Below are 21856 nucleotides of genomic sequence, written 5' to 3'. Positions count from 1 at the left end.
TTTACTACTCCTCGTGTGCGTGTGTGTGTGTCACTTTCGAAGGGGGATCCATCTCCAGGAACTTACCAATCAAGCCACACAGCGAAAAAGCGACGCCAATCCCGGACGGTGGTCTCGCGGACCGATGGCGAGATAATTAACTCGCGTGCGTGCGTGCGTGTGTGTGGCAGTGCGTCATGGGTGCGTAATTATCAAATAATTTCATCCCCCTTCCCCTCCCCCCCCCTCACCCCTCCACCGCCTTCTCGCCCGTGAAACCTTCCCAAATGGGCAGCGAGAAACCATTTGATGTCGGTTGGGCGAAATGGCCTCACAAATTGAACGCACCCTTTCCGTGGCTGGGTGGGTAAGGAGAGGCTTTTTGGACCACCCATCCCGACCACCCAGCCCGGTGGGCTCACCGCCTACCGGGCTGTTTTTAGGTGGGATGCATCAAAGGAAATGTGCAACGCCATTTCGCACTGTGCGCCACGAAAAGCCGTGCAAGGACCTCAGGCTTTTCCTTGCTTTTTCCTGGCTTTCCCGAGGGCGCACACACACTCGTGTTGATTTAGGGGGGGGGGGGGGAGAACGCTTTGAATCACCACCGAGCAACCAACCGTCACCTAGGCATTTTCGAGCCAACCGAGTGGTTACGGTTGGGGTCCTTTTTTTTTTCTTCTTTTCTTTTGCTCGCGCGCGCCATCGTCGTTTTTGCGTTTTTGAACGAGTGAAACATTTTACGCTTCCCTACATAATTTAGCATGAAAATTGTATCCCAACCCCTCGACGGCCCCACCCCTGCTGGTCCTCCCAGGCGATCGTCGGCGGCGTTTACTTTTTTTTTCACTCTCTATCTCTCTCTCTCTCTCGCTTTTGCTCTCCGACTCGCTTTGTGAGGGTGACGAACACGAAGGGTATTATTAGTGGCTGCGTGTACGACCCCCTTCCACCCTACAGCCCCTCCCCCCCCCCCACTGCCCCTTGGGAGGGAAAAGCGAAACAAAGACGGTCGCCTCTCGTTTGAAGTGATCGATGCAGAAAGGGTAACGAGCAAGCGTTGTGGTGCGATGAGGTCGGGCAGAGGGATAAGGAAAGGGAGAGGGGGGGGGGGGAAGGGGGGCGAGTTGGGGAGGAACGGGGAAAGGTGGATGATAAAAGATTGCGCGCGCCAAGGACCGGCCGGAAACGAAGCGTGCGCTGTTAAGGCTTGAATCTTGCCACCTTTCCCTCCCGGATGGACCCTTTTGGAAAAGCCCCCAACCCCCCCCCTCCCCCCCCCCCCTTCCTCTTTTGTGAAGGTAAAGGAAACAGTGGGGAGGGAGGGCCAGGGTGCTCGTCAGATCTGAGGAAGCGCCAGCGACGCTCAAATCATAACCATAACCGGAAGTTCAAATAAAAGGCAAAACCATTTATTGCGCGAGCGCCACCCAAGGTGTGGGTGGTTAGGGCGATATGGGTGAGGAAAACGGAGGGTAAGAGTGGAAGGGAAGGGTGGCAGGATTTCAGGATGCTTTTCGCTTGTGCGTCAACCGTACGCAAGCCGAACAAATGGAAAAGGCGCCATCCCTGCGAATCCCCCATGGGCGGGGAAAATCAGTGAAGCCTCCCGGGAATATGGGAAGCGTTAGGACATGCACACATACACGCAAACGACAGGGAACATAAAAAAGGATAGGCAATTTCCTTGCTAGCGCGTGTGTGACAGGCGGACGGGTGCCGGGAAATGGGAAAATACACACACGAGCACCCCCAACCAATACATGAGTGCGTCAATTTGCAGACCGAAGGATGCACTACCTCATCCGCCTCTCCTCCCCCATCCCCACCCCTCTACCCCACCCCACACAAACGTAGGCCGGGAAAAACGAAAATGAAAGCGTTTTGTAGCGCAGCTGGAACAGATTATGTCCTCTCCAGTGATCATTCCGCTTGACTGCCGCCCCGCGTGCACACTCGTGTGCGTGCGTGTGTGTGTGTGTGTGCCAGTGCGTGTGCCACCGGCTCCTGCGAGGGGCGGCCATATATCCTTCCGGGGTGTAGGGAACCTTGCGCTGACAGCACGGGTTTTATCGAGGGTAAAGCGAACGACGCCCGCGCGGTGGGTGGACAGGAAGGGGGTGGGTGGCGAGGGGAGCGCGGAGGAAAACTCAAGGCACAAAAAAAACGCACACGCCACCGATGCTGGGCCGGCTCGGGCCTGGCTGATAAAAAAGTAACAAATAGACGAGAAGGAAGGAAGACGAGAAAGATGGAAAAAAAGCAGCAGGAAAAAGAAATATTACGAGCCACGAGCGAAGGCTAACGGTTAAGGGGATTGAGGGGGAGGGATGGTTGAAAATTTTATTACCCCCCCCCCCCCCCCTTCCTTCCTTCCTTCCACATGCTGCGGTGGAGAAATAAAATATAAAAAATGGCGCATTTAGAGCCGCCTTGGCGTGGGTCTGGAAGCAGGGTGAAGGTGTCGAGGGAAGGACGTGTCCCATTTTGGCAGACGACCCGTCCCTTGGTGTGGGTGTGTGTGGGTGGTTCACATTTTCCTCGAATTTATTATTTCACCAACCGCCAAAAACTCTCCTCCGCTCGAAAAACTAGCGCTTCCGGGGAAGGGATGGTATGGTGACGCGGGTGGAAAGAGACGCCGGAGGGCAGGGGCCGGAAAGGAGCAGCAGGTGTGGAAGCCCTCCCCCACCCCCCCCCCTCCCTCTCAGCAGCTTACCCTCGGTACCACGTGCCACACGTGCCGTGCTCCTCTTCGCCGCTCGCCCATTTCCGGTGTCAACGCGCGCGCCGGAAGTATTAGAAAATTTGAATTTTTCAATTACCGCCGATGCGCCGTTTTATCCGGCGTGTGATTGGATCGGGAAAAAATCGTCCCCGCGTGCGTGATGCGTCATAAGTTGCGCGATGATCGGAGCGGTGACTGGGCAGTGTTTCCGGTGGCACCGGAAGCTGCCGCCCTTCAAGTCCGCCGGTGGGTGGTAATAATTCATTTCGCCAGCGGCACTGGTGCATTTGAGATGCAGTGTGCCAATGTTGCTGTTTTATCTGCTTCCACGTTTTGCTCGGAAAACGTGCGGAGAGTGACAGGTCCACGGGGAGATGAGTTATTATCTACGTGCCGATCGGATATACTGCAGGAAGGGCTGGGGAAGTCCAGAAACCGATGAGTCGTTCGTATGGAATTTTTCCCTTAGCGGGTTACATGCTATTTTCACCCAACTGCTGGCTTTCATTGGATTGGGGGATTTCACTGCAAAGAGGCATCTTGTTCGGTTTCGCGTATGGAAACCATGAACATAACGGTCTTGCGATGTATATCAGTTAAACCAAGATCATGTGACCATTCTTAACGCTTTTCTAATTTTAAGCGTTTTGATTCTACATACAGACTCCCTAATCTATGAAAATGTTTTTTTTTTATTTTGTGGATCTAATTAAATGACCATTAGCATTTCTGACATGACCCGTTGTGGCACACGTGAACATTTAAATAGTTCATCCAGAAATTCATTCAGCAAATATCGCACAACATCGCGTACAATAACATCGAATTGCATACAATACGACGTTCATTAGAAATTTAGCCAAGACACAGTATGACAGGTTTGTCGTGAAAGCTTGATGCCGTTTATATTTTCAATGCAAAATGGAGTATAGTTATTAATATATATTAAAAGAAATTTAGAAAATGGCTAAACTAACTTTTCCATTTCTCAATTGAGATTATTCAATATCAAAAGTTGCAAACAAATATATTATTTGTTTAAAATTTTTCAAAACAAATTTAAATTTTGCTGTCAAAGTTGTCATTCGTGTACATTGTTGTTGTTGGCGAACTATGGTATATTCCTAAGTCAAGTTAGTGAATTACATTTAATTAAAATAAAGTTTGCATAAAATGTAAATGAATAAATAAATATGTTTTCACTACTCTCTTGCACGAAAAAAATGCTTTAATTTTCATTTTTTAGCGCCTTAAATATCAACACAAAAAACACATTTGCATACAGCAACAGGCCTGGTCGGCAAATGTCATAATATTTTGGTGTTCTGACCGGTGCTCGCGGAGCATTATTATTTATTATTATATCATTATTGTGTCCCGGCACACGTCACCCCAGTGCATCCTTGCGCACCCACCACACGAACGCCGGTCTGTCTCGCGTGTTGCCAGGTAAGTGCGGGTGATAAGGGCCACTGAGTGCGATTATTTTTGGGGACCCTTACAAGGGCCATGCCTCGCGCCGCGTCTGCTGATCGATCATGCGATAATGTTTATTTCCGATCACCAGCCCACCGGTCAGTGTGACACGTCGCCGTGCCCTTTTCCCACCGTTGCATCCAAGTGCATCCCGCTCCTGAACTGCCGGTGCCCGAGCATCCGGTCCTTTGGAAAACAATCGAGCCACCAGGCCCGGCTCTCGAAACCCACGACGGGACGTCATCGGCCATGACGTGGTTTCGCTAATGTAAGTTCTGCGCTTTCGCCACCACACGCCACCGGCCAGGTCGACCGAAACCCGCCGCACACCTGCGAACACACCGCGTAACGCGCTCGTATGTGGTTTATTTTAGAATCTGCTAGTAAAAATAACTCCACCACGGACGGATTCGGTTGCGCGCGGCAGGACGTGAAGCGGGACCGTGCGGAAGAAAATAATTCTAAGCTGGCCAGCTGCACCATCGCAACCCATTCGCTTCCCAGCGCACCGCAAGGACACCGCCACCGACACCCGTACCCGGAAGCGGGAAGTTCACCACAGGAAGTGGGCAGCCACACGGCGCACGGTTCTATGTGCTGGCCACGGTAGCACAGCTGGCTGTCAGGGCGTCCATCGGGCCAGTATGTCGGTGCTGGTGTTCCTGATCGCGGCCGCACACTGTGTGTACACGCCGTTCACGAAGGTGGAAGAGAGCTTCAATCTGCAGGCAATTCACGATCTGCTGTATCACCGGGCTAACCTAACCGAGGTGAGTAACACCGGAGCACCTGCCGGAGAAAGGGCAATCTGATGAACAATACCTTTTGCTTTCCAGTATGACCACCACGAGTTTCCGGGTGTGGTGCCACGCACCTTTCTGGCACCGCTATTCATCACGTTTCTCGTGTCACCCTTCGCGACGCTTCTCGAGGCGTTTGAGGTTAACAAATTCTGGATGCAATACGTGGGTAAGGCCACACTCGTGTGCGTCTCTTTCTATCTCTCGATTCGATTCATCCCACGCGGATGTCCTTTTTATTTTGTCTCATTTCCAGTACGCTTTGCGCTCGCCGGAACGGTCGTGTTCGCGTGGAGCCGTCTTAAGCTGACCATCATGCACCGGTTCGGCGTAACGGTGAGCGTCTGGTACGTCCTGATCACCGCGACACAGTTCCATTTCATGTTCTACATGAGCCGTCCACTCCCAAACATCATGGCCCTGCCACTGGTGCTCCTTGCCATCGATTACTGGCTGAATCGGTGCGTCCGCCGGTTCATCGTCTGTTCCGGTGCAGCCATTATCATCTTCCGCGCGGAACTAGCCATGCTGCTCGGGCTGTACCTGCTGTACGATCTGTACTACCAGCGTATCTCGGTGCAACTGTTCCTGCGCACGGCCATCCCGGCCGGTGTGGCGCTTATCGCTCTCACCGTCATCGTGGACAGCTTCTTCTGGCGCCGGCTGCTCTGGCCGGAAGCGGAAGTGTTCTGGTTCAACACGGTGCAGAACAAAAGCTCCGAATGGGGCACATCCCCATTTCTCTGGTACGTCTACTCAGCGTTACCCCGAGCGATGGGTCTCTCGATCGTATTCGTTCCACTGGGGTTGTACCTCGAGACACGCATCCGCTCACTCGTGGTGCCTGCGGTCGTTTTCGTGCTGCTTTTCTCGCTGCTGCCCCACAAAGAGCTACGCTTCATAATCTACGTGTTTCCGCTGTTTAACGTGGCCGCGGCTTGTGCGTGCAATCGACTGTGAGTTGAATTTTGCTTTCGGTTGAGCGCACACCCTGCTGAAGGTGTTGTCTTTTGCAGATGGCTAAACCGACAGAAGACGCTCTGGAACAAGTTTCTCTCGTTTGTGTGCATCGGGCACCTGGTCGGTAACACTCTGCTGACGATGTTCCTGCTGCTGGTGGCCGGGACGAACTACCCAGGTGGGGTTGCCATTTCTAGGTCAGTGTCTATTCGATCGACCCTCAGCTCATATTCTGCTGAAGATGCAAATTTTTTTAAACAGATTCCACAGGCTCGCGGCCGGTGAAACGAACGTATCCGTCCACATCGACAACCTGTCGGCTCAGAGCGGTGTTTCGCGATTCGCACAGATCAATCCAGACTGGACGTGAGTAGGGTTAAGCTTTGTCTCGTGAATCCTTCATCCCTATCCACCTGCTTTTGTGTAGTTATAGCAAGCTGGAGAGTCTACAAGCCGACGATGAAACGCTGCATCGGTTCGATTACTTGCTGACGGAAGCGCAGGATAAATACAGCGACAAAATGCGATTGCTTGGGCAAACGCACGAAATAATCGAGTTTGTGGAGTGCTTTAACAGCATCGGGTTACAGTACCGGTCGGTGTTGCCGGTGAAGATTAAGACAAAACCGTGCATCTTCATCATGCGCCGACGGTACGAGCTTCCAGGTTCTCCGAGTCCGCTTTCTTCGATGTTCGAGCTATTGGAGGGCAGCGGCGAGGACATTCTCCATGACGATGTGGAGGAAAATGTGCCCGATTTCCACCACGATCAGATGGTGGATGAAGAAACGAATGACGAAGACACTCCGGACGTGTCTCACGAGCAAGAGGAACCGGATGTTGTGGTGGAAGAACACCAACCAAGCCGGAAGCGAAGCTCATCTCCTCGCCAAACGCATCGAATAGGGCGAAAGGATGGCACAAACGTACGTTCAGAGAGCGCCAAAGGATTCACACGAAAGGTGCGTTCCGCTCAGCGACAATTAGACGACGAGAGCGCCACATCCGGTAGCGAAACGAAGGACAACGGCCGGAAGGTGATGCCTTACCTACAAGCCGCTCGAACCTCGAACACGCTAAAAGCCGCCCAGCGGTTAATTAAGGAGGAAAAAATGCGCCAAATGGCCAGCCGACTCACGCAGGCCAGCTTCAGTGAGGTGTGCAATCTCGACCGGATGTCCATGAAGGAGTGCCTTAAAAAGCTCATCGACGATGGGACACTGGAACTGGACGAACCGGACGAAACCGCTGATTAGCGGGTTAATACGCGCGCGTGTGTGTGTGTACCGCGCATGTACGTGTGTGTGTGTGATTTCTTTAATTGGTGCGAAACGCGAGTTCGAACGAAGACGAAAACGGAAAAAAACCAACGTTTATTTAGCAAATATTGAGTACGCGATCGGTATCTGGCAAAACTGTTGTGTTGCGTGTGTGTGTGTGCGTGAGTGTGCTGAGATAATGCTAGAAATATAATCCAGCGCACGCTGGAGCCCTTGTCCTTTCATCAATCAGCCTACACTTGCTACACGTGCCCCTACGAGCCACTACAACCAAACGATACGCGTCTCCCGTGGCCATCATCTGCAACCAAACGGGTCCTTCTGCTCCTCGCTAATGTCCTTTATTTCACCTCTACGTGAATGTTGGGTGTGGTTCTAGATCGAGAATAAAACGCTTAGCGGCTGCCGGGCGTTTCCGTTTCAAAGTCGTATCCTTACTCGCGTTTCTTTTTAGGAAACGGTTTGCATATGCTGCGGATTGCTTATTGACGACCTTTTCAGCCGTTTTGCGTTACTTTATACAGAGCTTAGCCAGCAAACGTGGTTTAAGGAGGGGGGGGGAGGGGATCCTTTGGGGGGGGGGGGATTAAAATACACAATTATCGTTTAGGCCACAAAGTTACTGATCCAACTGTTGCAATGGTTCCTACCGCCCTAGCTTGCTAGTGTGGGAGAGGCTTCAACCCTTTCTGAGGGGTGGTGTTTTTTATGCTTATTCTTCCTCCCTTTTTCTCTCTCTCTCTCTCTCTCTCTCTCTCTTTTTTGGTGCATTAAAAATCGTGTAAACTGTGCGCGATTCCTTGCCGGACGCAACATCCTGTACGTGCCACCGCGTGCATGGGAAAGGAGGTGCTTCCTGCTCGGCTTCCCGTCATCGGAACATCCGGAACCACACGGCTTACTGCTGTCCGGTCTCTTCCCCGTCCAGCTGGATGGTGGTGTGGTTCGAGTACAGCTCGTAATTCCCACTCTGCTCGTAATCGTCCCCAGCGTCGTCCTCATCCGCGTGCAACCGTGGCCCGTCGGCGCCATTTTCCGGCGGCTGTTCGGGTTGCTGTAGTTCCGGTTTCGCCAGCGCGAGCTCCTTTTTGCGGCTCACCGGAAGTGCGTGCTGTTTCCCGTACTGCTGCTGTTGCTGTTGCTGTTGCTGCTGATGGTACAGCTCTATTAGCCGCGTTAGATTGCCCGATTCCGCGATGTGCACCTCCTTGCGCACCTTCACGAGGCGATCCTGCAGCAGGTGTTGATAGAAGCTGTGGAAGAAGCGATTTGCCGGGACCTCGCTGCGGTTCGCCAGACGGATGGCCAGGTTCTCCGGTATGATGAGGGTATCTGTGTGTGTGTGGGTGAAAAAGCGTAAAACAAAATGGCAATTAGCGCGCTGGCAGTGGTGGAAATTTGCAACACACCAACCGATCGTTTGCGTTTTCTGTTGGGCCGGGTTTGTGCTTGGATCCCAGAAGAAAATGTAATAGAGCGAAAGCATGATCGCGACCAGCGACACACACAGCACGTACGCCGCCACCGTCAGGATGCGGATCGCTTTTTGGTTCTGCTTCGCCTCGTACAGCCGATCCTTGGAGTCTTCACCCGCGAGCTTGATCTTTTCTTCCGCCGTGTAGCTCATGGTGTCGCTCGCGGCTCGCGTTTTCCGCAACCTTTAGCGCATCGGACTGCAAGCCGTTAGGGGCGACGGAGAAGGGGAGGGGGGGAAGAGGGGAACACATAAAAAAAAAGGCACCTCAAAAGCCGTATCCCTGCGTGTGGGGTATGTTTTGAGCTGTCAGCTACATCCTCAGAAAAAAGGACACAAATGGTGGGGAAAATTTTTAACTCTCCTCCAAAAAAAAATTGCACTGTGCGGGACGCTAATTGCGCTCACAGTTATTGATTTTCCGCGTTTCCAAGGGCCACCAAGAGGGGGGGGGGGGGGGTGCTGTGTGGATGCTGGCGGAACACCCCGCAGCTGTCAGGTCGCGCTGGGAAATGGATTCGATTTCGCGTCTTAAATGGATTACTGCAATTAAGCGCATCTACGCCTGCACACTGGTGTGTGTGTGTGTGTGTGGGTGGGTGGGTGTGTGTATTAAAACCCCCACCCTCCTCCTACCCCCACCCACCACACCCGTTTGAAGTGTGTTTCCGTTGTGCGCGTAGGGCAGGTCTGGAAGTGAAGGGACGCTCGAAACTAGGTTAAGATTTTCCGCTTGAGAATAGGGCTCGGGTGCCGTGATTTCGAGCGTGTGGAAACAACCGCACACAGACACACACACACACATACGTGCGCGCAACGGCACTCGGAAAAATGTACTTAAAACACTGTAATTATTTTCCCGCGCCCCTTTCTGGTGCGGTTTTTCTTTTACGACCACTCGCACCGATTTTCATCGATTTCCTTTTCCGCGGAGAGTGGGGGGCTGGGAGGTTTTATTCGCGCGTTTTCCTTGAACGGGAAAAGAAAACCCCGAACCGAGAACGGCTCATGCACACGGTACTGAGCGATTTACGATCGTTCCGCGGTAGCAACTGCTGCTATCTGTTTTATGTTTGCTCTCCAATGGCAATAAATTTACATTTCATTTCCCGCCGCCCGCGGTCAGTACAAAGAACATATGGTTTCGTGGCGCCTGTCCTCGGTACGTCTTCCCACTCCCCCCACCTATGGTTTCGTGGCCACTTGGAACTTTAAAGACGTAGTTTTTGCAACTCAAAACAAACCCCTCAAATCAGGCACTTTACAAGCGTTAGGCTCCGTGTGGCTCGAAACCGGAGTCCCACAAAACCCCCCGTGGCACCTAAACACAACCCCCAAAGCCATCCCTGTACCCGCACACGCACACCGCGTATCCTGTGTCCTGTGTTCTCCGTGAATCCTTTCCCCGGGGCTGGGTTTTCTGTCAGCAGAAACGGACTGCACGTTCGGGCGCACTTTGTTCTAGTTACTGTCAAAAAAGGTGGCACAATTCGTACTGCGGATGGCGGAAAACTTCTCGTGCTATACTCGCCATCATACCCTCCTCCCCCCCTTCCACCCCAACTCCCTCCTTTCCACCTCGGCGGGTGCTTTTCCTTTACGCGAGGACAAAACAATCCGCCTGGAATGGGATTGCGCTTATCTCGCTCGCCCCCACGCGGCTTTCCATCGTTGAGGGGGTGGAATTTTCCGACCGTTCTCGCAAGCATGGACTCGTCCGCTCGCTCACTCTCTCTCTCTCTCTCTCTCTTGCTTTCCATAGAAACGCCGCGAGCGAGAGAGAACGCGCCGCGCGCGGGAAAAAAAGGAATCGTCAATCCAAGCGCGCTTGAAACGACAGAAACGTGTGTTAATGGGCGATAAAAGATGTGTGTTCTTTTTTTTCTTCTATTTGCCGTGATGCTTGGTTTTTCCTGTCGGTAAAAGATTGTTTTCCCGCTTTTGGAAAGGGGTTTCCCTCCCCCCCTTCCTCGCACGTTTCCCTTTTTAGACATCGCGATGACGCAGCGATGGAAGGAAAAACAAAGCGCCAAAGATAGTTTTCCTTTTCCTTCGTTCATGACGCAGCTGGTGCAGGAATGTTTGCTGTTGTTGTAGTGTCCCAACCATACCGTTTGTGGTGTTAGGACTTAAAATTAGTCCTGCTCACTCCACCTCATTTGCAGCCGCTTCTTTTCCAACATTTACTTTTCATGTGCTCGTTTGCGGCGTCGCCAAAAAAAAGACATTGATAATTTCGTTCAATTAAACATAATGCAGTGGATGCAGTTCGTTAATTTTCTCGCCCCAAGAAGTCATCCAGTAGGTTTGCTGATTTGATGTCGCAAGGATGACAAGATATAGCTGATAGGAATCAACAATTGCCCATTGATTATGTTCTGTGTCCACTAAGTAATCAATGGACAGAAATAATATTTAATTTAATGGAATTCATGACGGCGTTGCCCCTTATTATACTAGTCAACGTTCAATCTAATTGGCAAACACCAATAGTAATAGCAAAATCATGATTCCAAAGGGCACGTAAATCATCACCCTCAAAGAGCTGTAACTAAAGATGCTCTCTGCTTGGTTGTAAAAATAAATTTAACCCGAGAGACTTTACGGAGTTATTCCGTTGTAAAAACAAACGTCTCCTTCCGTTTATCTAGACCTAGGGTTGAGTGAAACCCGACATTCCTGGCCATGTGATCAAAAAGCGTTATTAATGGCATTTGAAAAAAAAAATAGAACATTCCACAAAGGAGCATAACGTAATATTTACTCCTGTTCTAGACCACGGTAGGTATCTGAGACGGCTGGGGACGCACCGTGTGCGTGTGTGGCTTTACGTAACGACGACGGCTAATCCTGTTACGGTTATGGCACGACGGACAACTCGAGGAACTTGCATAATATCTCCACCTTTTCGATTCGAAACCCCGCGCAACCCCCAGCAGAAGTTGCCCACCTGCTATGCTCACCTTAAACTACTTGCTACCGTTGTCGGTTGGATTGATTGGTGAAGCATACTGCTAATCGCCCTGATCACACGCCGTCAACCGCTCAGGACTGTCATCCTCGTACGGCTCCATCTTGGGGCTCCAGAAGAAGATGTAGTACAGCGACAGCAGCAGGGCGGCAAACGACACCGTAAACAGGTAGATGCAGACGATGATCACACGGACCCATTTCGGTTCCGTCTTCGACTTTGCAAACGCTCCACCATCACCGATTTCGGCGTCTTGAGCGTACAGCGGTTCTGCCGCTTTGTTGTCCATCTTGCTTTGGAACTGCGCTGGCTGGTGTTTAACACTGACACACTACAGCAGAAGGAGCACCGGTCTGAAGTTAGACCGCTTTCGACAGACTCTACCCGACAACTGGCTGCGGTTCGCTTTGGCCAATAGAAGGTGAATGTGTCCGTTTTGAATGCACGGACCGTTACGCCACTCCGCCAGGGCCATGTTCTTTCGTAATACTGTAATGGAGACGCATGTCCCCGGCAAACACATACACACGCACGTTCCCTTCTCCATCGGAGTCCGTTTGGCGTGTGTAAAGCAGGTGGCACAGGAGCAAAGAAGGTTCAGGTCCTTGTCTTAAGCGTTGTCAATCAATTATGCACGCGCCTTCTGGGACTCAGGGAAGCATCGTAGCGTGGTCAAACACCTCCGACCTGCGCCGTCTGTACGACGCACACCTGCCAGACGCGGAAGCGGGAATGGGCAGGCTGTGGGCTTTCGCGGTTGCGGATTTAATCGGCTTTCCGCGTTACACCACCCGGTGGTTGGAATTGGCGTCCGGAAGGCACGGTGGTGCTATTTTGAACGGTTCCTGGACAACGTGCGTCATTCCGTTAGGCGCTCGCGGAGATTGGCAACGCGTGGCGAGAATTTCTTATTGGTTTAAATAAAGCGTATCGGTATCGGGCCTCGGTGCAGGAAGGACATCCTGAGACGGTTGCGCTATCCGGGGGTGGTTTTTCTTTTGTTTGGTTTTGGCGCATTTCGTTACGCCCGGTAGGCATTAGCTGGCTTACAGGCTAAGGATTGGCAATGTTGTGCAATAGCATGTAACGGCAACCCCCCAAACAAGCCGGATTTTGTACGGTGAGTGCTTCTTGCCCTTACGATGCGCTTTAATCTTGCAAGCATAATTTCTTCTGCCGCTGTTTAGCCTCGCGCTTCATCTAATCAGCCTTCCACCGTTTATCACGCGGCATGTAATTTCAAATCGCAAGCTTAGAGCGATCTCGTTGTGTCATCGCCGTCAGATTCGACTGTCAAAGCGAGATGCGCCCGCCAGCTGTCAAACAGCTTGCTGTGTTATTGTGGTGATTGTTGTGAAACGTAAACGAGATGAACCGGCTACTGGGCAGCGCTCTGCTCAAATATTCCACCCGTAATGCGACGAGCAAGGTGCAATGGCGCTCGATAGTGACTACCTGTGGCCGTTTGAGGTCTTCCGAACAGGACGCGTCGGTGCAACATTATGACATAATCATCGTCGGAGGCGGCATGGTCGGCACGGCGTTGGCCTGCGCCCTGGGTAAGCGATGGTGCACTGAATCGTTTCGTTCTTCTACAATCGTTTCTCTTTCCCCTTTTGCAGGTAAAAACACTCGCCTGCAGGATAAAAACGTGCTGCTGCTCGAGGCGGCGGCTGGTTTCAAGAAGCCAAACATTGAGCAATTCAGCAACCGCGTATCGGCCATTAACAAGGGCACGTATCACTTGATGCAAACGATAGGCGCCTGGAGCGAGATTGAACGCACCCGTGTTAAGCCGGTCCTGAAAATGCAGGTTTGGGACGCCTGCTCGGATGCGGTGATCTCGTTTAACTACGATGACCTGTCGGAGAACATCTCGTGGATAGTCGAGAATGATGTGCTGCTCGCGAGCATCTACAACCAACTCGAAACCGTCCCAAACGTGCAGATTCGCTACTCCTCGAAGCTTGCCAGCTGTGAGCTGATGCGCGATGGTGCCGATAAAAGCACCGTTCGGCTTGCGAGCGGTGAAACGCTGAAATGCGACCTGCTGGTAAGTTACGATAAGAGAAATTCACGTGGGTTGCGCTTGGGCACACCCTAGAACGTCTTTATTCTACTCTTGATAATGTCGAGCTCCTTTCCGAGGTCATCCAGCCGCTTTAGGATGGCTTGCTGGGTTTCTTCGACCACCTTTAGCTGACCCTTGCGTTCGGCGGCTCCGATTACCATCGTTTCGGGGCGCGATCCGCCTCCGAACGAGTGTTCCGTGTTGGGGCGCCTTTTTTTAACCGTCCGAGGGTGCTTCCGGCGTAGCGTGACACCATCATCGTCCTCACACATCAGGTTGTTGAACGTCTGCATGTTTTGCCAGACGCGCCGTCGCCGTATCGATTGATTACGTTCGCGTCGCTCGGCCACCAGCTTGTAGATGGAGGTGATGAGCTCACGTGGGATCTGCAAAAGGAAGCGCGAACACGTATGGTTAGTGCGCCCCGTTGTTTCCGATGGCCGCTCTACCCTTTCTTACCCGTTTCTCCCGCGGATCGTTCGGCTTGACGCGGAAGTGCAACCGACAGCGGGATGTTTTGAGCAGCGCGATTTTCTGAAACAACGCCCAAATGTGTAGCGGTGCCTTGCGTAAGGTTCGCGAGAACATCAACCGCTCGAGGCGCGATATCAGCTCGGCCTGGCGTGACAACCGGTCCAGCCCAGCCGACTGCTGCAGGCCCTGGATGTCGCTAACGGCCAGACCGACCAGCAGGTTCGTCAGTATCACCGTCACCAGCAGCACGAAGGCGAGAAACATACCGTGCGCCGTCGCTGGGTACTCAATCTTCAGGTTTTCACCGTAAAAGATGTCCTCAAACTCGAGCTCGCCCGCCATCATGATGATGGTTTTTAGCAGCGACCGTGGGATCGCCTTGAACGCGATATAGTGCGGGAAAAGCACACAAAAGCTGAGCCCAAATGCCACCAACAGGCAGCAGTAAGCCATGAGAAATTTGGAGAAGTTCACCGCGACTGCAGAGACGAAAAAGGGGACAGCGTCAGCACGCTGGGAAACGCGGGAAAAATGGCACACGTACCTGTGGTGAACATTTGTACGTACAACCCGAAGATGGGAAAGCGACCGACCAACATCATCAGCTCGAGCCAGGCAAGGAAGATGACGATCGCGGCGACATGATGCTGCCAGTTCATGACATCACTGGCGTCGCTGATGGCGTTGTGCTGGAAGTAAGGACATTATCATGATGGTTCCCATCCAGCGATCGCCCAAACTCACCGTGCAGAGAAAAATCCCAATAACGATGCTCCATTGCAGCCAATTCTCCCAGTACCGGACGTAGCTGACAAACCCGTGCATCATCTGGAAGAGCTCTTTCGTCATCAGCAGCAGATTGAAGAGGATGATGATATACCCGACAGCGGGCACGTACGACGGGGTAGGACACCGTTCCGCTCGGCAATCCTGCACGTACACCCCCAGCACGTACACGGTGAACAGCAACACGAACAACCCGTGATAGAACAAGCTAAAGATGAAGAACTTCCGGATACGGCGCCATTTTAGCAACAAAAACGTCTCACAAAGCGGGTGCTTAAGGATACGCTTTTGACCGACCTCAATAAACGCGAGCAGCAGCTCCGTTTCACCACGATCGTTGTTCGGTACCAGCAACCGGAAGTCGAGCCGAATCTCGCAGTCAACATCACCGATCTCATGGATGCTGTTGACGCTGATTGCCGCATCCAGCTTGTCGATGTAGCGTGGTATAATTTCCGGCGTACGCCGGATGATGAACGACAGCGCCGATACGCCACCATTCGTGCGAGCTGTGATATCAGCACCGTACTCAATCAGCATGTACACGCACGTGCTGAATTCGTTCAACGCCGCGATGTGTAACGGCGTGTAGCCAAAATTATCCGCCCGGTTCACATCAACCTTCGCTTTAAGCAAACTCACCGTACAGTCCCAAAACCGTGACTCCTTCACGATGGACGCGTGCAGCGCCGTTCGACCATCCCGATACACCGCGTGCACATCCGCACGTTGCCCGATTAAATACGTCACCGTTTCGTGGCACTGGGAAAGACACGCCAGATGCAGCGGAGTCTGCTGGTCACGATTACGCGCGTCAATGTTGGCACCAGCCGTCACCAGCAGCCGCACACAATCGAGATAGTTCTCGGAAGCCGCCAGATGTAAAGCGGTGATCTTCTTCTGACCATACTGAGACCGAGCATCGGCTCCATGTGCCAGTAGCAGCTCCGTGCATTCGGTGTAACCGAGAGCTGCGGCCACATGCAGAGGAGTTTGCGTGTACACCTGCGGGGTGTTCGGGTTGGCACCATGCGTCAGTAAGTACTCGACACATCGCTTGCTGTTGCGCATAACCGCATAATGTAGTGCCGAATGCTTCTCGATGCCGGCGTTGATATCAACTTGCTGTGCTAGCAGCAACGTCACACACTCCAGACTGCCGCAGCTGAGAAGGAACCGAAAGACATGTTAAGTCCTGCTGTCAGTACCGGAAGCAGCTGGTAGGGCTTACCTGGCGGCGCAATGCAACGGAGTGGTTGCTTTATCTCGATCCCAACACTGTGCAGGTGCACCATGCTGAAGCAGCAGTTCCGTCGCTTTATAGTCACCGATGTAACACGCCAGATGTAGTGCCGTCCGGCCGGAAGGATCACGTGCAGCAGCTGTTGAGCTCTCTTGCAACAACACCATCCGGAGTAGATCGTGCTTGCTGTACCAAACCGCCAACAACAGTACGGTGTTGGGTTGATTTGAGTAATCCCGCAACACATCGTTGGGTGATACGACGCTTGCCGTGAGCAGTTCTGCAACTCGCTCGCCTTCTGGTAACGCTTTTAGGCCACTCTCGATCTCTTCGTACGCCCAGATCTCTTCTTGACCCTCCCGACCAGTGCCAAAGTCGTGCGGTTGATTTGGGGATGAGATTTCAACACCACCGACGTCGCTTTCGCTCGAGATGCTCAACCGGAACCGGCCAGCACTGTCGGTTGGTTCGCTCATCTCATCCTCCTCCTGGTAGTACATGCGGTACTCGTCCTCCCATCGCATCTCCTTCTCCTGTGGGGTTGGAAAGTGTACACACAAGTGCAGAATTTTACAGGTGTACAAGCGAACACTCGTGGGTGGGATGCTTACTATGATTGAAAAGCGCACCGCGTCCATCTCACTGGTCGTTTCCCGTGCACTGGCCACCGGCAGCAGCTTCTCATTGATCCGGCGGAACGCCGGGAGAACCGACGGCAACACCGAGAGGCGTATCGTTGCGTCACGCGCCTGTATTTAGGCAACCGGAAGGCGAGCAAACGTTATCCCGATCGTTCCAGAATCGGATACCGTGCCTACGCACAGGACCACCGGAACCGGAGTGTGTGCGTGCGCTTGATTGATCAGCAAAATGGCCGCAAGCCTCAACAGCTGGCATGTGCGCTAAAGCGGCATCCTACGCCGGGGGGTTGATTTTTTTTTGTTTTCAACGCCTGCTGCGCGAGAACACACCGGGAGATGAAACGAACGTTTTGTAAAGTAAACAACTCCTGCGGCTGAGTGGAAAGCATAAAAATAAGTGAGCGGAAATGGCATGACCAAGCGGGTGAAGCGTGTGAACGTGGCAAGACGAGAGAGCGAGAGAAAGAGAGAGAGAGAGAGATCCGGACAATCGCAACAACATCGATCGCGTGTTCGGCGCCCTCCATCTTGTACGACTGTTGCAGCGGCATCCTACGCGGGTGTGTGTTTTGGCGTGATGACGCGGCTCACGAAAATCGCTTCTTCTGCAAAAAGATGAATCCACCTCAGGCGGGTATTCCGCTCAAGCAACTTTCCCCGTAGGGGGGAAATTGTTTCAGCGAATGTTTATGCAAATGGCGTGTGTGGGTGAAGTGCACGAGCACCAAAGGATCAACACCGTTGCGATCACCCTGACCTAAGATGGTGTGTTTTGGTGTACCGAATTCGAAGAACAATAATGAAACGGTTCGCGTTATTTGAACAAGCAACGAATGATTTGTTTAGTGTATCGGGTTGCCACTAATTTTAACGCCCCCGGATGCGAACCCTTTTCGATTGAAGGAACCGGCCATTCTTCTTCACGAAACACTGGCCAGGTGAGCACCGGCCGCTGGTTGACCTTCGGGAAGTTCCACTGGAACGTTGGAATTTCGTAAACAAACCCCTTCGATTTTGCCACTCGCAGCGAAATGTGTTTGCGGCGAACCCTCGGGAGAAGCAGCTGGGAGTTTTTTAATTAGCGCTATTTATGATCCGTCGAAGGTGGCGCAACAAATCCCGCCCGCAGCATAGGACGGCAAATACATAAATCTCGCCGGTTCTGGCGCGTGGCGGTGGTGATGGAAAAATTAAACGAAAAACAAAAAAAATCAAATAAACACCCCCTCCCCTGTTGGGGTCTGGATCGTGCGGGGTTGGAAAATAGATGATTTCCTTCGGCGCGTTTTTCGCACCCCCAAAACACTCGCCCCTTCGGGCGGTCTTTGTTGCGAACCTTGATTGGTGTTGCTTCCAGCCGTTTAAGAGCACACTTGCGTCGTGTCGCGAACTGACAGACTACCGGCCGGTTGAAGGGAGGTGTGGGGTATCCTGCCTGGGTGATGGAGGACGATTTTCCACGACGAGAGAGAGCTTGATCGATGCCACAGAAGCTGCAGTAGAGCTTGCTAACCGAACGGTAAGTGGTATGTCACCCGGTTTCGCCTTCACAAAGAGGAATTTATCTAATTTTCCAAAACGACTGTCCCCAGGTACCACACACGCACGGAAGGGTGAAGGAGAGCTGGCTTTAACACAACACCAACAACCACAACGGTCTGCGAATGCGAGAAAAACTCTCCAGGACCACTTACGAGACAGATGGGTGGTCCTCTTCCGAACCGTTGGAACACTTTGCGCTAACTGAGCGTTGGGTTCGCGAGCGGATGCAGGCAAAACCCACCGAAACCCAAGGACGCTTCGCTTTCCATCATCCCCCCGGGGCTCCGTGTCCCCGGTAACCGTCCCCCCACCCCTGGGCCACCGTGTTGCGATCGTTTCCCATTTTCTAAGCCGCCGCGTCACATCCCTACCGTGCGCGCAGCGGAAACGGGCGAGAAAATTCAACTGCACCGGCGCAAGCGAATGAACGAGAAGGAACTATCGGGAGAGAGAGAGGGAGAGAGAGAGAGCGAGTGAGAATGTGCGCGAGAATGAGGAGAGGAAAACAAGATCAGCGGCAGACGCGCACGATGTTCGGAAACATCTTCGGCGCGAATCTCAGCAAGGTGCGAACAAGCATGCCAGGGACGATGTGTGTTTTTCACCCCCAGGGAGCACTGTTGGAGCGGGGTCTGGTCACGTGCGGGGGAAGCGCGCGCGCGCGAGTAAGCGAGACACATGGAAAATGCGGGGAAAACTCCACCGAAGCAAGCAAAAGAAGATGGAAAACTGCTTCCTCGGAGAGGGTGTTGCTGGTGTATGGGGGGGGGGGGGTTGCGGCTGGAGAAAATGGTTTCTGTGCGAGCGAGCACGAGCTATCCTTCCCCCCATTCCCTCCCCTTTGCTAGAAAGAGAGAGAGAGAGAGAGAGAGAGAGAGAGAGAGTGAGAGAATGTCGCACCAAAAAGGTGGCATGGGACACGACGCTAATTAGCGGTCGTCATCGTCGAACACCTCCGTTGGAGTTGGCAGGATAGCGACAATCCGTGCGGATTCTAACAAGTCCGTGTTGAGGGATTTCTTTCCAACCCCCCCTGAGAGGGGCGGCCTACGAGTCGGCGGCACATCCGGTATCACCGCCACTCCCAAACGGGAGCAAATGGATAAATCCGCCGTTTTTCTTCACACGCTCGAAGATGTTATAATTAAGACACCTCCCGCTAATGCGGCCACGCGGGACAAAACCCTCACTCTATTTCTTCACCTTCCTGTTTTGTTCTATTTCTCGGATCTCGTGACGGAACCGGTCGCCACGTGACAGGTTGGCGCCGACGGTTTTAACTCGCTGGTCCGCCGGCAGATGGGTGTCCAGAATTTCACGTATGCGTACAATCAGATGGGCGTCGTAGCGACCCTCCGCCTGGCGAATGCTGGGCTTACCGACAACCTGACCGCCTGGCAGCGGTTCCTGCCATCCGGACCGATCGCTTTACTGCCGTTAAGTGATGATATGAGCTCCCTGGTGTGGTCAACCGGTGTTGCTGAGGCGAAACGTCTACTTCAGCTCGACGCCAGCTCGTTCGTTGCCGCTGTTAATGCCGCTTTCGTAAGCATGTTGCTGGTTTGTGGGGGAAAGAAAACCCACAGCTAACGGATAGTTCTCTCGTTTTAGCATAAACCGATGCCCCGGAATACCATCGTGGATGACGTGATGAAGAGTGTCAATGCGCTGCTTAAACAATCCACTGGCCAGCGGCTTGAGGCGGCACCGGTTGTTGAGGGGGAAATTCCCACATCCAGGGCTGCGTTTCCTTTAGGGCTTGGCCACACCAGTACGTACGCCGGGCAGGGTGTCTGTCTCATCGGGTACGTCTGCTTTAGTTGAATTATGCGCCTTCGTTTCACGTACTAATGATCAGGTTTGGTGTCTCGCTGTAGGGATGCCGCCCATCGAGTACATCCGCTTGCCGGCCAGGGTGTAAATCTAGGTTTCGGTGACGTGCAGACGCTGGTAGACATCTTAGCTGAAGCGAATTACTCCGGTATGGGGATTAGCAACATTAACGACTTAATTCGGTACGAGCAGCAACGACTGCGACACAACGTGCCGGTGTTGCTGACGACACACGGTTTGCAACAGCTCTACACGACCGATTTCCCAGCGACGGTTGCGATCCGCAGTATTGGGCTTACGCTGACCAACGCCTTCCCCCCGGTGAAGGTATGAAATCGACGCATTTCCGGCCGTTTGGCATTCAGTACCTCATCCTCTGACCTTTTGATTGTTTCCTTACTTCTTATTTGTAGAAATTCCTTATGAACTACGCGATGTCCTAGAATCTGATGCTCGAACCCGAGGTAGTTGGACCAGACACGTCGATCGTAATTTTTAAGTAAACTCACGCAACGAACACGTGATCGGTTTCTTTCCGCTGTACGTGAGCAATCGGTGGGAAATATCACCTATGACTGCAATCCCATGTCGCCAGGGTGACATTTACTTGCTGGGAATAGAAAATGAGATATTCTAACGAGTGCTTACGTGCTTTGGTACTTCTTCGGAATCGGTCAGCAGAACCCGGATGCTTTGAACAAGAAATGAAACCCTTTTAGGTCAATCCTTGAACACGTTCGCTCTCGTAAATAAGCCCCCTTTAATGGAGTGAATACTAGAGCTTCTCTAAATTTACCTGTTTGTATTTTAAGATAGGGTATATAAATTTGATATATGTACTTTGAAATACACCTCACATTTAGGTACCGAGAAGCATTTTGTTCGTACATTTAATCATCTTTCAGGTATGTGGAAATTATCTTTTTAGGTTTTTGATATTATTTTTATTTTCTCCTTCAACAATTTGATTGCCTGAGATGATGAGTAAGCTTTTGAGAGTGTTTGAACATTAATTCATTCGACCTAGCATCGTTTCGAGGAAGATAAATGACCATCATCCCGGATTGCCCTGTGAGTCAGCTGGATTTTTTTTTATATCTGCGGGCTACTGCCATGTCCTAATAAGGGTATGGTGCTCAGACTATGGATGGACAAAAAGAACACGTATAATTTGAGCCGTTAATCCCATTGAATGTGTGGTTAAAAAAAAGGAAGCATCCTGTGGAAACTAAAATGTATCTGGTATGCGATGCAGCGAGATTAGAAGCAAACAGGTTTGAACACGACGTGAACCTGCTACGTGCATGATTGAGCTAGAGTCGGTGGTGTAAACGCGGGGCACCTGAAAGAGGACCAGGGTACGCATGCATATTTCCACCCCTTTTCGTAGGGTGGTGGTGCAGTTTTTCCCGCCCGTATCGCGGACCCCGTACAAAGCTGAGCAAACAAAATGGTAACAACAACAAAAATACCAACACTCATAGATTGCGCCCCCAGTGCAAATATGGCCGATTACCTCCAGCAATGCTGGAGGCCACCTTTTGCCACGTTTTTAGCCCGCTCCCTACCACACGCTGATACCCGCTTACACATGCAAG

At 52.2% G+C, this 21856-nt stretch overlaps 5 protein-coding genes across 7 annotated transcripts; 3 read left to right on the top strand and 2 right to left on the bottom strand.

Moving 5' to 3' along the window:
- The first annotated feature begins 4108 nt into the window (after window positions 1–4108).
- On the top strand, window positions 4109–7290 carry LOC128729208 (probable Dol-P-Man:Man(7)GlcNAc(2)-PP-Dol alpha-1,6-mannosyltransferase). 2 transcript variants are annotated; one of them, XM_053822865.1, is made up of 8 exons: window positions 4109–4156; window positions 4275–4451; window positions 4558–4953; window positions 5020–5152; window positions 5240–5939; window positions 6000–6140; window positions 6214–6309; window positions 6371–7290. In XM_053822865.1, the coding sequence occupies exons 3-8, from the start codon at window positions 4828–4830 to the stop codon at window positions 7197–7199; spliced, it is 2025 nt and encodes a 674-aa protein (XP_053678840.1). In that variant the 5' UTR covers window positions 4109–4156; window positions 4275–4451; window positions 4558–4827; the 3' UTR covers window positions 7200–7290. The 2 variants fall into 2 exon arrangements, with proteins under 2 accessions (XP_053678840.1, XP_053678839.1); XM_053822864.1 differs by having other exon boundaries at window positions 6205–6309.
- Window positions 7291–7718: 428 nt separating this feature from the next.
- Window positions 7719–10143, bottom strand: LOC128729209 (uncharacterized). Of its 2 annotated transcripts, none has more exons than XM_053822866.1 (3): window positions 10062–10143; window positions 8637–8896; window positions 7719–8555 (listed from the first exon to the last, which is right to left on the bottom strand). In XM_053822866.1, the coding sequence occupies exons 2-3, from the start codon at window positions 8848–8850 to the stop codon at window positions 8122–8124; spliced, it is 648 nt and encodes a 215-aa protein (XP_053678841.1). In that variant the 5' UTR covers window positions 8851–8896; window positions 10062–10143; the 3' UTR covers window positions 7719–8121. The 2 variants fall into 2 exon arrangements, with proteins under 2 accessions (XP_053678841.1, XP_053678842.1); XM_053822867.1 differs by lacking the exon at window positions 10062–10143 and adding an exon at window positions 9593–9610.
- Window positions 10144–13037: 2894 nt separating this feature from the next.
- Window positions 13038–13772, top strand: LOC128728927 (ubiquinone biosynthesis monooxygenase COQ6, mitochondrial-like). Its single transcript, XM_053822577.1, has 2 exons — window positions 13038–13227; window positions 13291–13772. The coding sequence occupies exons 1-2, from the start codon at window positions 13038–13040 to the stop codon at window positions 13770–13772; spliced, it is 672 nt and encodes a 223-aa protein (XP_053678552.1).
- LOC128728926 (transient receptor potential channel pyrexia) lies at window positions 13769–16880 on the bottom strand. The gene is made up of 6 exons (XM_053822576.1): window positions 16854–16880; window positions 16231–16775; window positions 14958–16164; window positions 14758–14902; window positions 14199–14692; window positions 13769–14125 (listed from the first exon to the last, which is right to left on the bottom strand). Exons 1-6 carry the CDS (start codon window positions 16878–16880, stop codon window positions 13769–13771), a joined length of 2775 nt encoding a protein of 924 aa, XP_053678551.1.
- A 2036-nt stretch (window positions 16881–18916) lies between these two features.
- Window positions 18917–20701, top strand: LOC128728925 (ubiquinone biosynthesis monooxygenase COQ6, mitochondrial). Its single transcript, XM_053822575.1, has 5 exons — window positions 18917–18991; window positions 19686–19970; window positions 20037–20230; window positions 20303–20585; window positions 20672–20701. The coding sequence occupies exons 1-5, from the start codon at window positions 18917–18919 to the stop codon at window positions 20699–20701; spliced, it is 867 nt and encodes a 288-aa protein (XP_053678550.1).
- Window positions 20702–21856: the final 1155 nt, after the last annotated feature.

This window comes from Anopheles nili, chromosome X (genome assembly GCF_943737925.1).
Source record: "Anopheles nili chromosome X, idAnoNiliSN_F5_01, whole genome shotgun sequence".
In the NCBI taxonomy this organism is placed as follows: Eukaryota; Metazoa; Arthropoda; class Insecta; order Diptera; family Culicidae; genus Anopheles; species Anopheles nili.
This window is presented reverse-complemented; position numbering and strand designations above follow the sequence as displayed.